The sequence below is a fragment of the Pelodiscus sinensis genome, chromosome 19, assembly GCF_049634645.1.
Source record: "Pelodiscus sinensis isolate JC-2024 chromosome 19, ASM4963464v1, whole genome shotgun sequence".
Lineage (NCBI taxonomy): Eukaryota > Metazoa > Chordata > Testudines > Trionychidae > Pelodiscus > Pelodiscus sinensis.
The window spans coordinates 21,701,738-21,725,100 of NC_134729.1; the positions used below are offsets into that span (position 1 = coordinate 21,701,738).

Sequence of the window (23,363 nt, forward strand, 5' to 3'; positions counted from 1 at the left end):
CGAGGCGAATGCGGAGGGGAAACCGACGGGCTTTGCTACTGACCTGTGCGTGGTTTGCAGAGCCAGGCCAGGACCGCAGACAGAGCCGGTGTTAGGGGTGGATAAGGACCGCATTTTGGCCCAACCTCCCGAATCCTTTCCTCCCCTCCCCCAGGTTTCTCTGCTTACTCCCCGACCCCCCTTATTGATTTATTTATTGCTTGACAACGTTTTGTCCGGTATTTTTTTTAAACCATCTGGCAACCCTACAGGAGAGCCGGGCAGTCCCCCGAGGCCACCGATTGGTTAGGACCAGCCCTGGTGGTTCGGCACTGCAGACGTGCCGAGCACAGCGCCGAGGTGTGATCCTGGCGCCGGAGAGCTTCTCGTCCGCCCTGGTCCCTGTGGTGCGGGGAAAACAAGAAGCCGGGTGGCTGGAGAAATACGTGGGGGCTGGCTGAGGGGTGTGTTGGCCTGCAACACAGAATAGCTTATTAGTTCCTACAGGTTGAACGTCTCTAGTCCAGCACCCTTGGGACCTGACCGGTGCCAAACCAAAGAATTTGCCAAATCACGGGAGGTCAATTCTGTCGAGGATTGTTACCAACACTTCCACTGCTTAGTGGGCTCTTAGAAGACATTGGGGGGTAAATTAGAGCTAAAGAACAGCCACTCGTCCTGGCTCTGTGTAAACAAACTTTACGGGACCACGGGAAACTTGGCCGCACCCATGACAAGTGGACATCCAGCTAACTAAAATCATGCTGAACCACGGATGTTGATGGCCCAGCGCGTGCTGGACTAGAGAGGTTCCGCCTGTAGTTTGCTTTGTTTTGTTTGAAATGCTGTTTGTCAGGGGGTGTAAGGGGACGGCCCGGCGGGGTGGCTGTCTTGAGGGGTGATGGGGCAAGTTGGAGCTATGCAAGAGGCTAGGAGGAGTGGGAAATGGCATGGTGCTCTGCTGAGGGAGGGCGTTTCTAGGAGCAAGGCACAGCACAGACGTTAGCCCTTCACACCCTTAGGCTGTGCCTACGCCGTAGTTAGACACCAGCAGTGGACTTTTGGGCTGAGCTGTGGGACCAGCCCCGCTCGCAGTACCATAGAATCGTAGAACTGGAAGAGACCTCAGAAGGCCATCAAGTCCAGCCCCCTGCTCTAGGCAGGACCAGTCCCAACTAAATCAACCCAGCCAGGGCTTTGTCAAGCCGAGACTTAAACACCTCTAGGGATGGAGACTCCACTACTTCCTTAGAATCCAGGCTCCAGCCTGAACCTAAACAGCCCCGTCATCTGCACCCTGCATACCCCAGTCAACTGGGCCAAGCTAGCCCCTCGTTGCCATGTGGACACCCTCTTCCGGCCCTCGTTGAGGGTGTGGGCCAGTGTCCAGGACAGTAGGTCCCTAGGTACCAGGGTGAGAGGCAATACAGGACCCCCTAAACTGGGTCAGCACACAGACGGGTCATCAGCCTGTTCCTGCTTCTGCCACTGGCTCGTGTGTGGCCTGGAGGTGCTGGCGGAAGACGGGGTGTGAAGGGGGCAGAGGTGGAACAGGCAGCACCCAGACCCTGAGTGGGAGGAGGGTGGGTGCGTGAGGCACTGTGCCAGGGCAGGGGTAGGGGATGCCGACGTGGCAAAGGCATTGGGAAGGGGGCAGGGAGGTGATGTGGTTGGGGCCACAGTGAAGAGGATGGGGATGGAGTCGGCAGCCGTTTCCCCGGCTCATTATGGAAACGGCCAGTCCAGTGCGGAGAGACACTAGGACGTGTCGGGCTGGAAGGGGCCGCGAGAGGTTGTCTCATCCTTGCCCCCTGCGCTGAGGCAGGACCAAATAAACCCAGACCGACCTTGGCAAGGGTTTGTCCACGCTGCTCCTTAAACCCTCCAGTGGCGTGAATCCCTGTGGAGCCTGTTCCGGAGCTTTGCTCCCCTGAGAGTTGGAAAGATTTTCCTACGGTCTGCCCCAAATCTCCCAGGGGCAAATTAAGCCCGTTCCTTGGGAGCACAGGGAGAAAAAGTGATTGGCGTCTGCTTTACAACAGGCCTTCGGCTCGCGGAGGGCTGTTCTCAGGTCACCTCCCTGGGCTAAGCATGCGGGACATGGCCCAGGGGAGGGCTGGGGGAGGCAGCGGCTGTTGTTAGTGGGAGATGGGTCCTCGGGGGTGGGCTTGGCAGCCTCCCTGGCACATTCTTGGTCCATACAGTCGGCATGATCACTAGATCAGATGCTCTCTCCTGGCATTGCTTCGATCCCATCGTAGCCACGCCTCAGTGCTGAGGCTGGACAGCCCCTCTCCAACCCTGACCACTGTTGATTCACGGCTCCAGCGTGGATCCTGTTTCCCTGCCATCCTGTGTAGCCCTAAACTGCAGGGCTGTGTCTACACTGGCTGCTTGAATTTCCGCAAGAACACTGACGATCTCATGTAAGAAATCAGTGCTGCTTGCGGAAATACTATGCTGCTCCCGTTCAGGCAAAAGTCCTTTTGCGCAAAAGGGCCAGTGTAGACGGCTCAGATTTGTTTTGCGCAAAAAAGTGCTTTTGCGGAAAAGCGTCCGTGCCAATCTAGACACTCTTTTCCACAAATGCTTTTAATGGAAAACTTTTTCGTTAAAAGCCTTTGCAGAAAATCATGCCAGTCTAGACGTAGCCCAGGTGTTTTCTGTTTAGAGTTAAGCAGCAAGCTGGGGCAAGGACCCAGGACCCTTCCAGAGACGTGGAATTGACAAGGAAGGCTGGTAGGTTCTCTGCTGTGAACCCCACGCGCGGCTCATAGCTGGGGCTGTCACCCCGAGATGGGGCAGGGGGGGGGGGGGTGCAGTATTTCCTGTAAGTGGAACACTTGGGCAGCCACCCAGGACAGATTAAAATGCTGCCCAGCTGATTAGCAGAGCGCCCACTGCTAGCAGCATATGTTTCTCTTGGTGGTGCACATTTGCACATGCCCCGCTGCACAGAACAAAACTTATTCTGCACACAGATGGGAAAAGTTAGAGGGAACATTGGTGGGGACTCCAGCTCAGGGCCTGGCTACCGCTGGGGGAGGTGGGTTCTGGCTGGGGGGGAGGCTGGTTTCTGTCAGGGAGCTCCCCCCGGAACTGAGCTCCAGGGAGCCGAGCTAAGCATCCAGGTGTGAGTCGGGCCCCGCACCTGGAGCAGCACGCTCAGGCTCTCAGCCCCCCATGCTACCCCAGTGCTCCTGGCGACGACGTACCGCCCCGAGCCCTGTGCACCACTGCGGAAATCCCTGCGAGGGCTGCGAGCGGAGCTGCCCCAGGCCAATGTAACTGTGTCATGTCGCCTGGGACTTGACCTGGCATTTCTGCTGAGGCTGCCTGTGCTCGCCAGCTAAAACGCGGGGCTCTGGCAGGCGAGAATCCCCGCGCCCTCGTTACCGTCGCTCCGCAGAGCTGTGTGGGGGCGAGCGAGCGCTGCCCCGCGGAGGCCAGCCAGGTGCTCGCAGCCAGAACTGCGTGGGGGGGGGGGGGGGGGGAGTGCGTTCCGGGACAGCTTCTCGGCCTCCCTCTCGGCTCCCTGCGCCCACAAAGCAGGTCAGTCCGAGGGCGCAGGAGGGAGCCCCCATGGCGCTACCCTGGCAGCACTTGCTGTGAGATCCAGATTGGGCCTGAAAAGGGCAGCACACCCCTTCCCGCTCCTGATCTGTGCCCTGATCAGCACCGGGTCGGCAGCGAGGTCATGGGAGCCCCCCGACTCTCTCCCTCGCAGCACAGCCCCTGGCCCCGGCGTCCGCCGCCTTCCAGGCTGAAGAGAGGCCTGTTTGTGTGGTAGCTTGGCGTGGCTTGGGAGGGGGGGATTGGCTGGGGGCAGCCGCGGCGTGTGTGGCGGGGTGTGGGCGGAGGGCAGGAGGCCAGCTCAGGGGAGCTGCGTGTGTGTTTGCTCTCTCATTTGCTTATTGGCGCTGTGGTTTTTTAATGAGACCCATTGCTACATGCTAGGTGCCCAGAAACCTAGTGCTCGGTGCCCAATATATAATTTATTGGTATTATCATTGGGCCAAGTCCTGCGGTTTGTTTAGACTTTGGGCAGGCAATACTGCTGTTAAAGTCCGTGGATCTGCTTCACACTGGTGCAAAAGCCATTAGCTGTTCAGAAGGCCTTGCTTTGGATCTGTGTTTGCATTCGCTAGCAAGCCGCCTTTCTGTGCCAGGTGTAAAGGGGAGTTAGGATCCATGCAACTCAGATCCACGTGGGGACTGTACGGTTTGGCCCATAATGAATGCTCGGTGATTAAGAATGGTTGGTAACGTACGCAAGACTCTCCGTTAGCTGGAGAATAGGGAGCAAGGCGTTTGTCGACTAGAACGGACCGGATGAGGATTTCTCTCGTTTCCCCTTTTAAACGAATGCTTTCAGCTGTAGCACAGCTCTGGAAAGGGGCTGTAAAAAATGACACCGTGGTGAGGCTGTGTGTGTCTCCCCAAGACTCCTGGGACTTTTCCTAATTTCCTTGTCAATTCCCCCACTGCAGAGACGGTAAGAAAAAGGCGCATCGACACTGCACCCTGGCCTCAAAATACGCTATGCAGTTTACCAAGTTCTGAGGATGTGGTGAAGACCAGGACTTTAACAGGGTTCCAAAAAGAGCTAGATAGATTCATGGAGGGATAGATCCATCAATGACTATTACCCAGGATGGACAGAGATGGTGTCTCTCGCCTCTGTCTGGAAATAGATGACAGGGGATGATCCCTTGTTCTGTTCACTCCATATGGGGTATCTAGTATTGACCACTGTCGGCAGACAAGATACAGGGCTAGGTGGACCTTTGGTCTGACCCAGAATGACTGTCCTTGTGTTTTGTTCTTACTTTGAGTTAATTTTGAAATAGCATAGTTCAAAATGTGGTGCTGTCTACACAATGCCAGATTTGGAACTAAAGCGCTATTCCGAAACATCCCTTAACCCCCGTGGAACGAGGACCACAGGGACTCCGGAATAGCATGCCCATTATTTTGAAATCTACTTAGAAATAACAGGCCGCTTTAAAGACAAGGAATAGCTATTTCAGGATATTTCTGATATCCCGAAATAGCTCTGCAGTGTAGATGTAGCCTACGAGGCTACCAGGTCAAAATTAGAGCGGGACGAATGGTAGATTTTTTTTTTTTTGGTTAATTGGCTGTTCCAAAAAAATTAATTTTGGATCAGGCCAACAATTAGGGTTGCCAGGTGTCCAGTTTTCACCCGGACCATTCGGTATTTGGCTCCCCTGTCCGGTTAAAAAAACCCAGAAAATACCAGACATGTGAAATGTCCGGTATTTCCTGTTTCCCTCGGACGGAAGCCCGGTGGGGACAATTTTCCCCTGTCTCGTTGGGTGGGGTGGGGTGGGGTGGGGGGGAAGGGTGTGAGGAGCACTGGGCCATTTAAAGGTGCAGCACCCCTCTTTTTTTTTTTTTTTTTTTTTGCTTAACTTTGGTTTCCCCCCTTTTTTTCCTCAACAGAATTTTTTCCTGGTGGGTTTTTTTGGGGTGGTGTGGGAGGGAGGGGTGTCTGGTATTTTTTGTTAAACCATCTGCCAACCCTACCAACAGTGAAAATACATGCAATTTCTCTCCAAACTGAAAAAAGTCTAAAATAATTTAAAAAAAACCTCAGGTTGAACAAACGGTTTCATTTTGGCGAAACCCGAATGTTTTGCTTTTGCTTTTGCATGTTTTTTTTAAACATGTCATGCAAGAACAGTTTGCAACAAAGTCATTGCAAACCAGCAAATCAAAGCACTTGGTTTTGACAGCCCTGAAATGTGTCGATGTCTTTGGGATGATTTTTTGTTGGTTGCTTGAGGCAGTGATTCATGAAAGGTCTTGATGTTGCCAAAGCTGCTTTTCTCTCCGCAAAAAGTTTCTTCCAAATTGTCTCCCAGTTTGCATCAGAACCCAGGAGTTTGCCCAGGTGTAACTGCTGGGAACTTTGTAGACCAAAGGTGGGTAACGGAGGCTAGTGAGTGGGCTGCAGGAGTGGCCCTCCATCTCGGGGGCAGGGGGGGGATGCTTGTCATAGCCAAGATAGCCTCCTGGGATTAGGGTAGTTTTGCTAACTGCATTTGCATGGTTAGAATCTGTGCCGATTGCACTGTGGCAGCGCTTTGATTGGATGCAGAGGGAGCGCACGGCTCTCCCAGGTTTTGTTGGATGTAGTCAGCCCAGTCCTTTCTGCTGCCCTTGCTCTACTGTGTGTCACTCCGACAATACCGGTTGGAAAAAAACCGGCAGAGATGGAAATGGGGATGTTAAACTTAGCTGAATCAATGAATTGACGGATTTTCCATCGACCAGTCGATAAGCAGGGGAGCTGCAGCGGAGTTAGCTCCCAGCCCCGGGCTCTGCCTTTTAAGTGTATTAAGAGCCGGCAGGCTGACGCGCAGCAGAGGGGACCCCGCGTGAGCGGGGACAGCTGTTTCCTGGCTTGTGCTAAGTCTCTCTCCTGCCATCCCTCCCCCCCCCCGTGTTTTAGCCTTTTCAACATATTAAGAGCCTGACGGCTTCTGAAATAGCTGATTCCCAGCTCACTCCCCCTGCTGTGCTCCAACCTTTTTACATTTAAGGCTGAAGCGCAGCAGGGGGGACCTGGTACGAGCCGGAAATCAGCTGTCCTGGCTCGCACCGGGTCCCCCCCCCCCACTGCAATTCTGATTTTTAAAGGTATTAAGAGCCGGCAGGTGTGACCCAGCTCTTAATAATACCCTGGTGGCTCTTAATACATTTAAAAAGCAGAGGCGCGGCGTGAGCTGGGCTCGTGCCTGGTCTCCGCTATCCCCCTGCCTCCTGTGGCTCCCCTCCCAGCACCAGCTCCTACCTCCTCCCCTCTCCCCAATTGAGGCAGCCAGTGAAGTGGGGAAGCAATTAGTCGAGGGACTAGTCAACTGGCCGATACACTTTTGCTTATCAGATAGTCAACTAGTTGTGACGGCGGGTCGGGTTTTTCCCCGTCTCCTGCACCCCCATAATGGCACGTACAGACTTCACCAGCTAGTAGACTAGAGGGAGTTTGTTGCTTCTCCAGGATACAGCACAGCACAGATGTAATCTGGTTACAGGAACTGGGGCTAGGAGGCCTCAGTGCCCCCCTTGAGATGGGGGGTGGCTGGGCCCTACAATCCCAGTCCCCTCCCTAGCTCCTTCTCCCCTGCTTCCCAGCCAGAAAACTAAAGACCGTCCCTTCCAGCCCTGTCTCCCCCCGCCCCCCCCCCTCCCGCCAGGGGCGGCATCCCACCTTCCTTTGTTTCTCTCCCTGGGGGAAACTGGTAGAACAGGTTACCTTCCTGTCCTTACCTTCCTGTCCTATCAGCTACTCGGCTGGGCCGTGGTACAGGCAGCAGCCAGTGGGGGTCACCCACTGCCCAAGCCTAGCAACCAGCAAGGTACCCACACTACGTCACACTAGTTGCTTGCATCCCTAGATGGAAACCAGCCGAATTTGGCACGTTGGCGACCGCAAACCATACATCTCCCAGGCCACACATAGAAGCCCAGGGGTGCTGCATGCGGCCTGCTGTTGCAAGCAACCCTGTTGACAACGTTCCAGGAAGAACAGACTCTAGCTGACTCTCCCGTAGCAGAGCTGTCTTTGCAGGGCAAACCCTAGTAAAGAGCAGAGCAGCTTGTTTTAGGGCCGGTCTCTCTTAAAATGCTGGATTGGCTCAGATGCCCCGATGCAGCAGTGCCGCTGTAACTCTCCAGTAAAGATGCTCTACCCCAAGAAACAATCGCCATGGTGGTAAGAGAAATTCTCCTGCCCTTCTGGTGCTGTCCACACCAGCATTTAGGTCAGCGTAGTTACGTCAGGTAGGGGTTGGATTATTCAATTCTAGTTAGCCCTGATCAGCACAACAGAATTCCTCTGGTATAAGTCTCTAAGGCCATGTCTACACTAGGAAACTATTTAGAAATAACTAAATTTGACTTAACTCCCAAAATAACAAAATCGAACTAGCGCGTCCACACAACGGGGAAGCCTCAAAATGAGTCCGAGGCAGGCTCCGTTAATGGAGGCACGCAACCTCAACTTAGAGCCCCAGGAAGCAATGGAGAATAATTACTTCGAATTAGCCTGGGGAATAGTTATTTCAAAATAATGGTACCAAAGCGTCCACACTACCGTTATTTTGAAATAACTATTTTGAAATCAGTATTCTTCCTTGAGGAAAGCAGGAGTACAGATTTCAAAATAAGTGCATGTTCTTTGGATGCTCCCCTTATTGATTCAACCTCGGGGGGTTATTTTGAAATAAAGCCCTAGTGTAGACCAGGGCTTACAGAGCTGGTCAGAAATTTTTCAATAAACTGTTCTGCTGAAAAAATGTCAAACCCTTGCAATTTTGTTGGCAAAATAGGACTCATTTTGCAAAATCTCCTGACCTGAGAAATTCCGGGGCGGGGAGAGGGCAGGGGAAGTGTTCTGAAATTGTCAGAATGCCCCCCGTGAACATTTTTCACCTGAAAAGTTCCAGTGACCTGAGCTGAATCAGTTTCTATCTTGACAGTCCGACTAGAAAGTAGTTTTAAAAGAGAGAGGTTGAAAACAAAATGCTTCAAAATTTTCAAAACAAAATGATTCAACATTGTCAAAATCAAACGTGTTAATGGGCTTAAACCAGGTGTTTTTTTTCTGGAGGGTGGGGGGAATTTTTAGACCTCCAACACGTTTGAGATGTTGACTCTTCTTCCCCATTCAGGTTGGGGAATTCTCCTGAGATCTCAAAACTGCCAGCTCTAGTCGCTGCTGGAAAGGGGACGAGCCTTCGAACCCTTTCTCCACCCGTTGGTCTTGTGTGATACCGGTGCACGGTGGGTGGGAACAGGGCTAGTGGCTCCAAATGGCATTTGCTTTGCACTGGAGTAATTGACTCCAGGAGGCCCAGTGCAAAGGAGGGATCAGGCAAAAGGTCTTTGGAAAAGAGGCGACGTGTGAATTGCTTCCGTGGGTGGATGTTGGCTGCTGCTTCCGTACCCATCTTGTGCCGGAGACAGGGATCAGACTTAGCGCTCCTGCTTAGCACTCACATGCTGGCTGCTCTGGCTGGGCTGAGGGGTTTTTTGGTGCTGAATTATGGATATTTATTTGGAAGGGAAACATGCTGGCCCCCAGATCTAGGCTAGACTGCGTTGCCGGTGGGAAAGGATCCATCAGCTGCAACCCCAGGTCGACCCTGCTTGCCATCCGGAATTGGTCACTCTCCTGCCTTTTGAAAGGTGCAGCCGAGGTTTCTCCTGCATCCAGACAGCTCAGTTGGGGGTCTCTTGAGCAGCTCCTGTGTCCTGCCCCCCCTTCCTAGGGCGCTCACGCGCGTGCGTGCGCCCTCCTTCCCCCGTCTGCCCTTCCTAGCGCTCGGCCCAGTTGTGCTGATTATCTCCAAACGCCCTCTGGCCCACACGCAGAGCAGCCTGCTGCCGCAAGGGGAAAGCGACGTGTGGGCTCCGTGGTCGAAAGCAGGGGGCTGTGACGCAGGACTCCTGAGCTCTGAGTGGCTGCCAGGCTGCCTGGCCCTGTGCCTCAGTTTCCCTCTAAGGCGAGGAGGGAGGGAGGGGGGAGTCTGAGCGGAGGAATGCGTGTGATTGCTCTGAGATCCCCGAGGAAGGTTGCTCGGCAGCTCATGCCGCGCCCATCGTGCCCGGGGAGCTGGCCGCGGGGGAGGTGCAGCGGGCCCGGGGGTAGAGGGTTTTTAATGAGGATGTTTGTTTTGCCTGTTTTGCAGAGTTTCAATGTTCTGACTTGCTCTAAGATGAAGGTATGGAAGTTTGCAGCCATTGCCTCGATGCTCCTCAGTTCCATGTTGTCCGTTTTAGTTTGTAGAGACATGCTCAACGGACGCCGGACACACAGCCCCTTCCCTCCCTCGCCGTCACGCTCCGCCTCCTCTTCTGCCTTGCCTGCAGCTCCACGGAGACACCCCCGCGCCCTGGAGCCCCGGGACCCGCTGCTCTCTCGATGTAAGCCACAGCATGCTTCTGCCTTGACTCCATCCGCCGGGGGAGGGCATCCGCTCCACTGGCCAAGCAGGGGGGGCGGGGGCAGCGTTTCTTCCCCTTGGAACGCATGAGGCAATGGTGTGATGGTGCTACAAAGGGCGTAGAGTGGGGGGGGGGGCTTTTGGGGGTTGGGGGCCGCTGATCCACTGAAAAATCAGTTGGGGGCTGCACAAAAAACTTACTTCACTGTCGTGGCCCCCGACGGAGAAGGGGGAAGACTCTCCCCACATTCTGCCACACAACAGAGCCTGGGGGGCCCAACCTAGTAGATTTTGTGCGTGCTAGCCCTGCAGTGGGGCGAAGGAAGGGGCGGAGCACCAGCGCAGGATCTCCAACGCTGGGGGGTCCCCTGAGACTCAGGGACCGGATCCAGGCAAGCTGGGGGCTGCATCCATCCCCTGGACCTCAGGTTCCCCACCCCAGGTGTAGTGTGTGTCTACACTGCAGTGTGAGCTTAGGGTTAGAACTCCAGATCAAATCGAACCCTTGCCCGTCTGCACGCAAATCGTGCTAACCCAGAGCTCAGAGCCAGGGTCTCAGGAAATGTTCCCGCTAATTTTTTCCATCCCTAGGTGGATTTTTTCCCCACCTATGTGCGGAATAAATTTTGTTACGTGCACCAAGCCATGTGTGAATGTGCACTACCCGGAGAAACACAAAGCTAGCTATGAGCTCTCTGCGCATCAGCCTGGGCGGCATTCCTCCTTTGCAGCCTCACAAGCACGTAGTTTATAGGGAATACAGGTCTCAGGATGCCACGGGGATGGAGCGTGTCTGTTCTGCTGTAAAAATCCTGCCGTGCCAAGTCTCAGAGCTTGGGCCAGCTTTGTTGGGCTCAGGCGGCAGGGCTAAAATAGCAACGTAGACATTTGGACTCAGGCTGGAGCCTGGGATTTGAGATCCTTCCCCAGATCCTCGGGCTGAGCCCCGGAAACCCATGTCAGGTGCAGCCAGGCCATGCCGGGACCTAGGGTTCCAGCGCTGTTGCTGTGCAGTATAGATGCAGCCCCACTGGTCTTGTGCTCTGATAGTCCCCCAGAAGTAGAGTAGAACCTCAGAGTTACAAGGGTCTACTCGTTATGGTTCTCTCCTCTGTTAACAGCTGAAAGTTGGCTTCATTCAACTTTGAAACTGTACGGCGCAGAGGAAAAATGCTGCTTTCCCTTTGTGTGTTCAGTGGTTTCCGTTTAACCCAGTACCGTAAGGGATTTGCTCCCCCCCCCCCTCCCCTGCGGTGCTGCTGCCTGTTTGGGCATGTCTAGTTCCCTATCCCGCGGGCCCCCCCGGCCTCCCCACCCTTGGACCCCCAGCCGGCTGCAAAATCTGCAGCCGGTCTGTTTCCGGACCGCGCCCAGGGAACAGCTGTACACGCTCGTGCTCCACGCTTTGCATTTCCCCACCCTCGTGTCCCGCCCCGATACAAAGTGGCGGGACTACCTCAGACCTATAGAGGGTGGGGAACCCCGATGGGCCAGCGTTTATTCGACCTTAATTCCGCGGCCCGTCGGGGACATCAGTTGGCGGCTCCTCCACGGAGCCGTGAGCACGGGCGTGTACTTGGCGCGGTTCACCCCCATCCCAGACACCTGCCCCTTTTGCGGCGTGAGGGAGAACCTGGCGCACGCCTACCTTGAATGCGCCAGGTTGCAGCCCCTATTCCGGCTCCTCCAGAACCTCTTATTGAGGTTCTGGCTGCACTTTTCCCCTCACCTTTTTATTTATGCACACCCAATCCGTGGCCCCACAAAGTCGCGAGACCTCCTCGTCAGCCTCCTCCTGGCCTTGGCGAAAGTTGCCATCTACAACAGCAGGAGGAGGATGCTAGACGAGGGGGTTCTCTGCGACTGTGGGGCCTATTTCCGCTCCTCCCTCGTGTCACGAATCCGGGCAGAGTTCCTCTGGGCGGCGTCCACTGGCTCCATCGACAGCTTTGAGGAGCAGTGGGCGCTGTCCGGGGTTCTCTGCTCGGTGTCCCCATCCGGCTCCCTTATTTTGAACCTCTAGCCCGCACTTCTTGATCCTTTAGTCATTATTTGTCCCAAGAAATCAATTGAACATGGGTCCAGTGTCCCTCCCATAAGGTTGGGGAGGGGCTTTTAGAAGGTGGGCGGGCTTCGCCCGCCCACCATCCCATGATTTCAAATAGGCCAAATGAAGTGTGACGTTGGCTGATGAGTTTGTAATTTGGGTGTTTATAACGCTGAGTTTCTCCTGTATCCCAAAGTTCCAGCTGACTCTGCTGGTCCTCTGGACCGGCCGGCTTTCCCACACTGCGTCATGGACAGCGAGCTTGCCCGGCCACGGTTTGGGAGAGCTTTGGGACGTCTGGAAGGTGGGAGGTTGGACTGAGGCCTGCAGTATGCATTTGGGGATGCCAGAGCTCCAGGCTGGGACTGGAGTTTCAATCAACCCTTTCCCAAGATTGCAAATGAGTGTAGATGCTCCAAGTCCTACGCTAACAAACGCAGGGTGTGTTAACTCAACTTCTACGCCAGGACTTCCAGGCCACCGCTAGATTCTCCAGCCAGTTAAGCTGCAGAGACCATGGTCTTCTAGGCTCATCCAAGCCTGACCCCTCCAGACATGGGGTTTTGTGCCTCTTCTGCTTTACCTGAGGCTTCCTTATCCATGGTGTGGCTCTGCATAGTCCACATGTGCCAGTCAGCATCTGTTTGAACCCAAGCTCAAAACCAGCATGCTCTCTTCAGGCCTGCAGCCATCTCCCCTTCTGCTCCTTAAAACATGGTCCGAAGTGGCGGGTACACGGAGAGATGCTCTTCCTGGGAGCACCAAAATGCTGGCAGACTATCCTGAAGGAGGGTTGCTGTCCTTCGGAGGAGCAATGAAACCCTGCTCCTAACCTCTGAGGTTGGCCACTTCTTTGTTCCAACTGAGGTCCCTGGATCCTTGTTGAAATTCTAGGTGGGTTGATTTGCCTTTGCTTCCTTGTGAGTGCGTACAGTCCGGCGTGACAGCAAGGGATTGGGAGCAGGGTTGCCAGCCGTCAGTAAATTTACAGACAGTCTGTAAAAAATGAGCTGAAATTGGACACGTCCGTAAAATCCGTAAAAAAAATTTAGGTGTCCGTAAATTTCATAAAAGTTCAATAAAATTTCAAAGCCCAGCAATTATCCTATAGCAATGAAATTTCTTCTGTGCTGCTTCAACCATTTTACTCTGGGGCCGCGGAAATTGGACGTTTTAGTTGTTTAGTTGTCAGTGTTCGGATGTAGAATTACAAAATGGAAAACTTCCAGGACCATGACTAACTAAATGAAAGTGAGTTAAATAGCCCGTTGTTCTTGTGATGTATGAATGACAATGATTACTTTTCACTTTTGGCCATTTATGGCACCTTAATACAGTATAAAAATGATGTCCGTAAAAAAAATGTGTGTCTCCATACATTTTTCCCATTTTGTCCGTAAATGAAATTTCTGTGGGTTAGCAACCCTGATTGGAAGGCAAGGTTTGCTACTGGCTCTGCCGATGAAAATATATTTTTTGTATCACCCTGTTACCTAGAGGTGCCCTAATCGTGCATTGACACCCTACTGTGCCAGACGCTGCATAAACACAGAGCATCTGTGCCCCAGGGAGTTTACGATCTAGGAGGCAGCCGACAGGTACAGACAGGGTGGCACAAGGACATAGTGAGAGGACTGGGCTCAACGGACAGTGTCTCAGGACAGCGGCAGCCTGGCTGTGGTAACGTTTTTTGCGGGCCTCATAGCAGCAGAGTGCAGTGAGGTGTGGGTGTCTGTCACGAGCTTTGCCCAGACACGAGGGGCAGCCTCGCTGTGTTCTCTGTGTCTCTCGCAGGAGGGCGGGGAGGGCTGGAGAGACGAATGGCTGGAGAGATGAAAGCAGAGATAGGAACAACTATGCTGAGAGTCCAGGTTGCCTTGCAGCTTGTGAAATCTCCATTCTTGCTCTGCAGCCGCTGGCTGAATTGTTTCCGTTTCCCTGAAAATGATTCAGCCATTTTGGTTTGGGGCCGTGACAGTTGTCAGCTGTTTTCTTTGCAGACTTCTGGTGTGTCCAGGCTTCAGAACAGGGGCGTGAGGTTGCCTGAGGCTTTTGGGTCATTGAGACGCCTTTTGCTGCTCTTTATGCCCTCTTCCTGCCCCATACGGCGCAGTGCTGCCTTGTGCGTGGAGGGGCGGGATGCCGTCTGCTCTGAGGACTAGGTTGTGTCGTTATTGAAGATGGGAGCCAGGTCCTAAGAGCACAGTCGCTCTGGCTTGTTCTCGTGTGATCCTGAGGGACAACTGGCTTCAGCGGCGTGAGAGCTTTCGGGGGTTGATTTGAGCTCACCTCTGGGTAACTCCCGTGGGCCACAGTGGCCTCCCGCTTACAGCTGTGCACAGCAGGGGACTTGTGCTGAGTTATGCTCCTGTGATGCTGGACTGGGACGGGAAGAATTTCTCCTGCTTCTGCTAGCCGCTTAGATCAACACGGGGGCCTTTCTAGCTAAGCCAGGGGTCTTCAATCAACGGGTCACGACTCAGTTATGGACAGTCGGGCACTGGGTCTTGGTGCTGCAGGGGGTTGCGGGAGAAGGGGGGGGGGGCTAAGGCAGCTACCTGCCTGTCCTAACCCCACAGACTGTGCTGTGCTCCAGAAGTGGCCGGTAACAGGCCCAGCTCCTAGGGGAGGGGAAGGGAGAGAACACAGGTCTCCTCATCTCAGAAAAGATAGACTGGAATTAGAAAAGGTTCAGAGAAAGGCAACTAAAATGGTGAGGGGTTTGGAACGGGTCCCATATGAGGAGAGATTAAAGAGACTGGGACTTCTCACCTTGGAAAAGAGGAGACTAAGGGAGATAGAGGTCTATAAAATCATGAGTGGTGTGGAGAAAGTGAATAAGGAAAAGTTATTTACTTGTCCCCATAATATAAGAACTGGGGGCCACCAAATGAAATTAATGGTCAACAGGTTTAAAATAAATAAAAGGAAATTCTTCTTCATACAGCGTATAGTCAATCTGTGGAACTCCTCGCCTGAGGAGGTTGTGAAGGCGAGGACTATAACAGGGTTTAAAAGAGAACTAGATAAATTCATGGAGGTTAAGTCCATTAATGGCTATTAGCCAGGATGGGTAAGGAATGGTGTCCCCAGCCTCTGTTTGTCAGAGGGTGGAGATGGATGGCAGGAGAGAGATCCCTTGATCATTACCTGTTCGGTTCATTCCCTCTGGGACACCTGGCATTGGCCACTGTCGGCAGATAGGATACTGGGGTGGATAGACCTTTGGTCTGACCCAGTATGGCCGCTCTTATCTTCTTCTTCTGTTATGTTATGCGCCCTGCCCCTGCCCTGAGCACGAGCTTCGCGCTCCCATTGGCTGTGAACCTGTTGCCGGCTGCTTCTGGGGCGCAGCACGGCCTGTGGTCCAGGAGAGGCAGGAAGCTGCCTTAGCCCCCCACTGCATCGCTGACTGGGAGCCACTCAAGATAAGCCCGTCCTGCCCTGACCGCCCCCCCCAAGCCGGAACCCCCCAGCTACAACCCAAAGCTCCATCTTTGGCCCCACCCCGGAGCTCACACTCAGTCAAATTATTTGAGGTCACGGCATCGGCCATTCTACTGGATCATGAGAGGAAAAAGCGGGGTTGAAAACCCCTGTGCTAGAGGACAGCTGCCCGAGACGCCAACCAGGCGGTCCCCCTTGACGGGTGCCACATCTCTGCGCTTCCTGCCCTCAGGCTGCTCACCGTGCTGCACAAGCAGGAGCACGCCGGCCCGGCCCTGTTGGCTGCAGCCGCACGCTCGCCCGCTCCCCTCCCGCTGAGGAAGCCGCGATGCCTCCCGGCGTCTCCCGACGTGGCTGGCCGCCAGCACCTGGAAACGGGGACGCCTTGGGGGCTCGTTTTACCTTTGCACCGAACATTTGAATTTTTTTTTCCTTAAGCATGCACCTCAGGCATCAGGCTGGTAGGAAAATAAACAAGGCAAAGTGGGGCACAGCAGGAGGCGTTGCAGCAGGAGCTAGCGTGGAAAAGATATGGACCGCGTCCCTGCAAACCAAAGAGCTGGGATGGCGGGTGAGGGACCAGAACATCCTGCGCTTGAAGGAGCATTTTCTTTGGGGCTCCACAGTGAAGTTCTTAGTTCTGTAGAACAGGGGTGGGGAACCTAAGACCCAGGGGCCGGTAGTGGCCCCCGGCGTGCTTGGCTCTGACTCCCGAAGTTCAGGGTTCCCCCCTACAACATTGGGGAGCCCACGCTGGCACACCAGCCCCCCCCCCCCCCGCTGCCCTCCCACAGAGCTGGAGCATAAAAAGTCTACTGGCCGGGGCTCTGGTGTGTGAGGGGAACGGGAGGACGGTTTTCTCCTCAGTCGGGACCCATGTCAGCAAGAGTTTGTTGGGGGATTTTCTTCTCACTTGTCTGCAGCCCCCGACTCCAAAGTTTCCCCGCCCCTGTGGCAGAACCTCCCTGCCCACCCTGGCTCTGCTGAGGCGTCTATCACAGGCTGCTGCCTCAGCTACCCAGTGTGCCGTGGGCCGGGCCCGTTTTCGTGGGCCCATCTGTGGCACATGCTGTGGGTGTCTTTTTCCCACGTGCATCTGTAACCTCTAGAGTCCCAGCACGGCAGTAGAGGCCCAGGGGCGGCCCGTCCATATAGGCGGTCGCCTAGCGCACCAAGTTAAATGGGGCGCCAAATGGTGGCACAATAACACTGAGAGGTTTAGAGGTGGGGGCGATGATTGCATGGTTCATCTAGGGCGCCAGTTGCTGGCAGCTAGTCTAGGGCTGCTCCTGTGTCAGGAGGAGCTTTTCACCTCACATTCTCCACCACATCCAGCTCATTTGCCAAGCTCCCCCCTCCCCCGCAACTTCCTGCCCGTATCGCGCTAATGACTTCATTAGCCCAGCCGTTGCCCCCATGTGTCAACAGTCTCCACCGTAACCGGTTAATCGCCTCCAATTAAGCATGCAATCGTCTGTCGCCTCAGGGCACGGCTCCACGGCAAACTTTTGCCAACGCAAGTTAGTACATTGCTGCTGGGCAGGCATACTTGGCTCCTCGTGTCAGCCCTGCATGTGCTCACCATGTAGGCATCACGGGGTGCGACTCACCACTGTCTGGTGCACGGTGTTTAGGCAATGCATGCCAGGGCAGGAACATGTCGCACGGGGGCGATGGGGACCACTTCGTAAGGGTCCCATCATGCAACTTTCTCCATCCCTATGGAGCAATGGGCTTAAATTGCAGCATGGGAGGTTTAGGATGGACATTAGGAAAAAGTTCCTGTCAGGGTGGTGAAAGACTGGAATAAATTGCCCAGGGAGTTTGTGGAGTCTCCAGCATTGGAGATATTTAAGACCAGGTTAGACAGACACCTGTCAGGGGTGATCTAGATCAGCAGTGCGCAACCTGTGGGTCGCGACCCCCAAGGGGGTGGCAGCTGCCTTCCTTGGGGGTCGCAACACTTGGATCCAGCCGGCTGCTTTTCCTGGCTTCCCGGCTCAGCGCCCGACGTGTACACGGCGGGCGTGGGGGAGTGGCGGGAGAGTGGCCGGAGAATAAAAGGGGCCACTTCCTTTTTTTTTTCTCAACCAAATTCGGCAACCCCCATGGGGGGTCACAACTAAAAAAGGTTGCGCATCACTGATCTAGATGGTTCTTGGTCCTGCCATAAGGGCAGGGGCCTGGACTTGATGACCTCTCCGAGGTCCCTTCTAGTTCTAATGTTCTATGAGTGCTGAAGGATCCGACCAGGGGCCGTGCACAGCTTGACCTTCTCCTCACAAACAGGGAGGAACTAATAGGGGACGTAGAGGTGGGTGACAACCTGGGAAGCAGTGATCATGAGATGGTAGATTTCAGGATCCTGACCAAAGGAAGGAAAGAGAGTAGTAAAATACACACCTTGGACTTCAAAAAAGCAGATTTTGACTCCCTCAGAGATCTGATGGAAAGAATCCCCTGGGATGTTAACATGAAGGGGAAAGGAGTCCAGGACAGCTGGCAGTATTTTAAAGAAGCCTTATTGAAGGCACAGAAAGAAACCATCCCGACGCGTAGCAAGAGAGGCAAACCTGGTAGGAGACCGGATTGGCTTACAGGGGAAATCCTTGGTGTACTTAAGCACAAAAAGGAAGCTTACAGAAAGTGGAAACTTGGACAAATGACTAGGGAGGAGTTTAAATGTATAGTTCGAGAATGCCGGGGGGTTATCAGGAAGGCGAAAGCGCAAATGGAGTTGCGACTGGCTAAGGATGTGAAGGATAACAAGAAAGGTTTCTACAGGCATGTCAACAAGAAGAAGGTGATCAGAGAGGGTGTGCAGTCCCTAATGGATGAAGGAGGTAACCTAGTGACAGAGGATGTGGGGAAAGCTGAAGTACTCAATGCTTTCTTTGCCTCTGTATTCACGGACAAGGTCGGCTCCTGGACTTCTGTGCTAAGCGACGCAAGATGGGAAGAAGATGGACAGCCCTTGGTGGGTAAAGAACAGGTTAGGAAATATTTAGAAAAACTAAACGTACACAAATCCATGGGTCCAGACTTAATGCACCCAAGGGTACTGAAGGAGTTGGCAAATGTCATTGAGGAGCCTTTGGCCATTATCTTTGAAAAGTCGTGGAGATCGGGCGAAATCCCGGATGATTGGAAAAAGGCAAATGTAGTGCCCATCTTCAAAAAAGGGAAGAAGGACGATCCAGGGAACTATAGGCCGGTCAGTCTTACCTCGGTTCCTGGAAAAATCATGGAAGGGATCCTAAAGGAATCCATTTTGAGACACTTGAATGAGAGGAAAGTGATCAGGAATAGTCAGCATGGATTCACAAAGGGCAAGTCGTGCTTGACCAATCTGATTAGCTTCTATGATGAGGTAACTGGCTCAGTGGACATGGGAAAGTCAGTGGATGTTATATACCTTGACTTTAGCAAGGCTTTTGATACGGTCTCCCACAATATTCTTGCCAGCAAGTTAAGGGAATGCGGATTGGATAAATGGACGGTAAGATGGATAGAAAGATGGCTAGAAGGCCGGGCCCAGCGGGTAGTGATCAATGGCTCGATGTCAGGATGGCGGTCGGTTTCTAGTGGAGTACCCCAAGGTTCGGTTCTAGGACCGGTTTTGTTCAATATCTTTATTAATGACCTGGATGAGGGGATAGATTGCACCCTCAGCAAGTTTGCAGATGACACTAAGCTAGGGGGAGAGGTAGATACGCTTAAGGGCAGAGATAGGGTCCAGAGTGACTTAGACAAATTGGAGGATTGGGCCACTAGAAATCTCATGAGATTCAACAAAGACAAGTGTAGAGTCCTGCACTTGGGACGGAAGAATCCCAAGCATAGTTACAGGCTGGGGACCAACCAGTTAAGTAGTAGTTCTGCAGAAAAGGACCTGGGGGTTACAGTGGATGAGAAGCTAGAGTCAACAGTGTGCCCTTGTAGCCAAGAAGGCTAATGGCATATTAGGATGCATTAAGAGGAGCATTGCCAGCAGATCCAGAGATGTCATTATTCCCCTTTATTCGGCTTTGGTGAGGCCACATCTGGAGTACTGTGTCCAGTTCTGGGCCCCCCACTACAAAAAGGATGCGGACGCATTGGAGAGGGTCCAGCAGAGGGCAACCAAAATGATTAGGGGTCTGGAGCATATGACCTACGAGGAGAGGCTGAGGGACTTGGGTCTGTTTAGTCTGCAGAAGCGAAGAGTGAGGGGGGATTTGATAGCAGCCTTCAACTTCCTGAAGGGAGGTTCCAAAGAGGATGGAGAGAGGCTGTTCTCAGTAGTGACAGATGGCAGAACAAGGAGCAATGGTCTCAAGTTGTGGTGGGAGAGGTCCAGATTGGATATTAGGAAAAACTATTTTACTAGGAGGGTAGTGAAGCATTGGAATGGGTTACCTAGGGAAGTAGTGGAGTCTCCATCCCTAGAGGTGTTTAAGTCTCGGCTTGACAAAACCCTGGCCGGGTTGATTTAGATGGGATTGGTCCTGCCTAGAGCGGAGGGCTGGACTTGACGACCTTCTGAGGTCTCTTCCAGTTCTATGATTCTATGATAAGGGGATGGTTGGATGAAATAACATGATCTTGGTAACTAATTGACCATTCATTATAGGGAACTTTCTGGGTGTCTGGCTGGTGAGTCTTACCCACATGCTCAGGGTTTAGCTGATCGCCATATTTGGGGTCAGGAAGGAATTTTCCTCCAGGGTAGATTGGCAGAGGCCCTGGAGGTTTTTCGCCTTCCTCTGTAGCATTGGGCACAGATCACAGCTGAAGGACTCTCTGCATGTTGGGGCCTTCAAAGTATTTGAAGGCTTCAATATCTGAGACATAGGTGAGAGGATTATTCTAAGAGGGGTGGGCGAGATTCTGTGGCCTGCACTGTGCAGGGGGTCAGACTAGATGATCATAATGGTCCCTTCTGACCTTAAAGTCTATGAGTCTATGAGGCCATAAATCCGTCTTGCACCATCACTGTCATGGGAAATAAATTTACACACTTGCATGAAGAGCCTTCCCTGGCATCGGGCCAGACTCAAGTGCCAGGACTAACTGGACTAGGGTAGAGCCCCCCAGACAGGGCTTGCAGGACAGTTGGGCTTCCCCAGTTGTGTGTCCTCCACCCTCCTTTTCCTCCTCCGCCTGTGACTCAGCATCCTCAGAGGTATCCCTGGTGGTGTGCGGGGTTGCGGTGGGATCTCCGCCGTGTAGGGCACACGGCTCTTTGTAGAAGTGGCAGGTCTGCTGATCTGCCCCGGATCAGCTGTTGGCCTCCCTGTCCTGGCGCTGCCTGCTGCAGCTCCTTCGCTTTCACACTGCACTGCCGCGGCGCCTGGTCATACCCCTTCCCTGCCCGCAACCTGCTTGTCTAGGACAATGTTTCTACAGCTGCTTCAGAGCTGTGCCTGCCCGGCCTTTTCTCCTCTACCCCAGGCTGGAGCACATCTGGAGTGCATGGCCGGCCAGGCAGCTGCATACGATGACGGGGATCTTCTAGGGGACAATCAGGAAAAGGAATTTCAGACGTGTGGAGGGAGGCTCAGAGAAGTTCATAACTGTGACCAGAGAGGCCAATGTTGGGCATTGTGGGACAGCGGCTGGAGGACTTAGGTAACACTGCACTGCATTGATCTGTGCATCGCTCATGAGTCAACGCTGCTTGTGGAGGTTGTGTTACTATAGAAACCTAGAACTGGAAGGGACCTTGAGAGGTCATCAAGTCCTGTCTCCTGTTCTGATGGCAGGACCTAGCACCATCTAGACCATCCCTGAGAGATGTTTATCTGATCTGCTCTTAAATATCTCCAGGGATGGAGCTTCCACAATCTCCCTGGGCAATTTATTCCTGTGTTTCACCACCCTGACAGTTAGGAAGTTTTTCCTAATGTCCAACCTAAACCTCCCTTGCTGCAATTTAAGCCCATTGCTTCTTGTTATCATAAAAGGGTAAGGAGAACAATTTTTCTTCTTCATCCTTATAACACCCTTTTAGTTACCGGAAAGCTGTTATGTTCCCTCTCGGTCTTCTCTTTTCCAAGCTAAACAAGCACATTTCTTTCAGTCTTCCCTCGTAGGTCATGTTTTCTAAACCTTTAACCATTTTTGTTGCTCTTCTCTGGACTTTCTCCAATTTCTCCGCATCTTTCTTGAAATGTGGAGCCCAGAACTGGACGCAATCCTCCAGATGAAACCTAATCAGCGCAGAATAGAGTGGAAGGATGACTCCTCGTGTCTTGCTCACACGCTTGTGTCTTGTTGGCACACGGCAGAGCTTACGGAGGTGGGAGGCGAATGTGAGTGTAGAATGTCAACACAAGGCATCTTACACCCACTTCCCTTTGTGGTATAGGCCAAGCCTAAGTGATCTAGGTACCACAGCACAATGGGATGCTAGGTGGGCTGCAAGACTGGTCACATGGTGACTCCATCCAGCTGTAATAATGGGGGCTTTTAACCGAATCAGCAGCTATTCTGTAATCAGCCAACTGGCTCTGTACTCAGCACCCATTTCGCTGTGATGGAAAGTCAGGTTAAAAGTCAGTAGAGGCTCGTTTGGAAAAGATCTAGACGGGATGTGGACCTGGGCTAGTGCTGGATTCACAGCCGTTTCGTACTGTGTGTAGCTCATGGGACATCCCCCTTCCTAGCAGTGCGTAGATTAGAACTGGTCCATACTTTTTTGATGATGGGTTTTCATTGGAAAATGGTCCTTTATCTAGAGGGTATCCTCAGATCTAGCAAATGCACATGCTCCCAGAATAGCCCCATGCTCACTGGTGAGGGCAGTCACATGTGTTCAAGCCCTTACTCTGTCTGAGTCAGGCAGTGCGGGGACTTGAACACGGGTCTCTCACTCCCTCATTGTGCATAGGACCACTAGGGTTGGCAGGTGTCCGGTTTTTGTGGTCTCTGTAAAATGTCCGGTATTTTCTGTTTTTCTTGTATGGAAGGCTGTGGGGGACATTTTTCTCCTGCTGTGTCTGGCGGGGAGAGTGGGGGGATTTAAAGGCGCAGCGCCTCTTTTTTTTTGCTCAACAACATTGGTGGCTGTCCTATCCCCCGGCCCCCTTTTTTTCTCAAACAATTTTTTCCCTAGCATGTTCGGTATTTTGTGTGAAAGTATCTGGCACCCCTAAGGACTATGGTGGGAATTGTGGAATGGTTCTTACACCCTGTGGTTTTGCAAAAAAACGTTCTGAATGGCTCCCTTTTGTCCCCATGGGAAAAGAGAAAATGGTTTGAAATCTCGTGTTTGCAGCCTGGGTAAAGTTTCCCGCCAAACTGCACTGCATGTGGACTGACGCCAACAGAAGCCGAAACAAATAGTTCTGACATTTAGAGAACATGGAAATGCGGCGTTGTCTGATCAGTAGAGGAATTAAAATAATTTACTACCAGGAGCAAGAGTGGGCCAAACCCTGGCGACTTTTCTAAGTGTTTACTCCTGCTGAAATGAGCGATGGGAGTGAGGTCTGAGTAAAACCAGGAGTTGGCCCCAGCAGAGTGCTTGGGAATGTGCCTTTGCCCTGGGGAATCAGTGCGTTTTGCAGCATCCATTCATTCAGTCAGTCACACTGCGATGATTACACTCACAGTTGAAATGCAGCTGCTTCTGGGGATAAGCCGCGGGTTAAGCCCACCCTGCTCCCGGCAGATCAAGATGTGTTCCAGCCTGCTGCATTCTAGTGAAACCGTGGGGGGGATGTCGCGAAACAGAATGCCATTGCCTGAGTTGGCAGTTAGCACCGGGGTTAACTCATCCGTAATTCTTACCAAAACCGCCGCCAGTGGTGGGGACTGGAGTTTCAGCTGTCCTATAAAAGCCAGCCCCACGTGGGACAATGTTAACTCAAAGCGAAGCTGCCGTTGGCCAAAGCATCTGGAGGTCTTGGCGCAGGGATCACTGCGGGAGGGTC

At 53.1% G+C, this 23,363-nt stretch overlaps 1 protein-coding gene across 7 annotated transcripts in view; it reads left to right on the top strand.

Annotated features, from left to right (window-relative positions):
* NRTN (neurturin) overlaps positions 1-23,363 on the top strand; it is a 122,720-nt gene that overhangs the window by 86,022 nt on the left and 13,335 nt on the right. For 3 of the 7 annotated variants that reach the window (XM_075902999.1, XM_075903001.1, XM_006127278.4), the window contains exon 2: positions 9,790-9,933. In XM_075902999.1, the coding sequence (XP_075759114.1) occupies positions 9,801-9,933 (133 nt within the window). In that variant the 5' untranslated portion in view covers positions 9,790-9,800. Of the gene's footprint in view, positions 1-9,698; positions 9,934-20,891; positions 21,058-23,363 lie in introns of those variants that run through there. The other 4 variants (XM_075902998.1, XM_014575602.3, XM_014575603.3 and 1 more) reach the window with 2 other exon arrangements.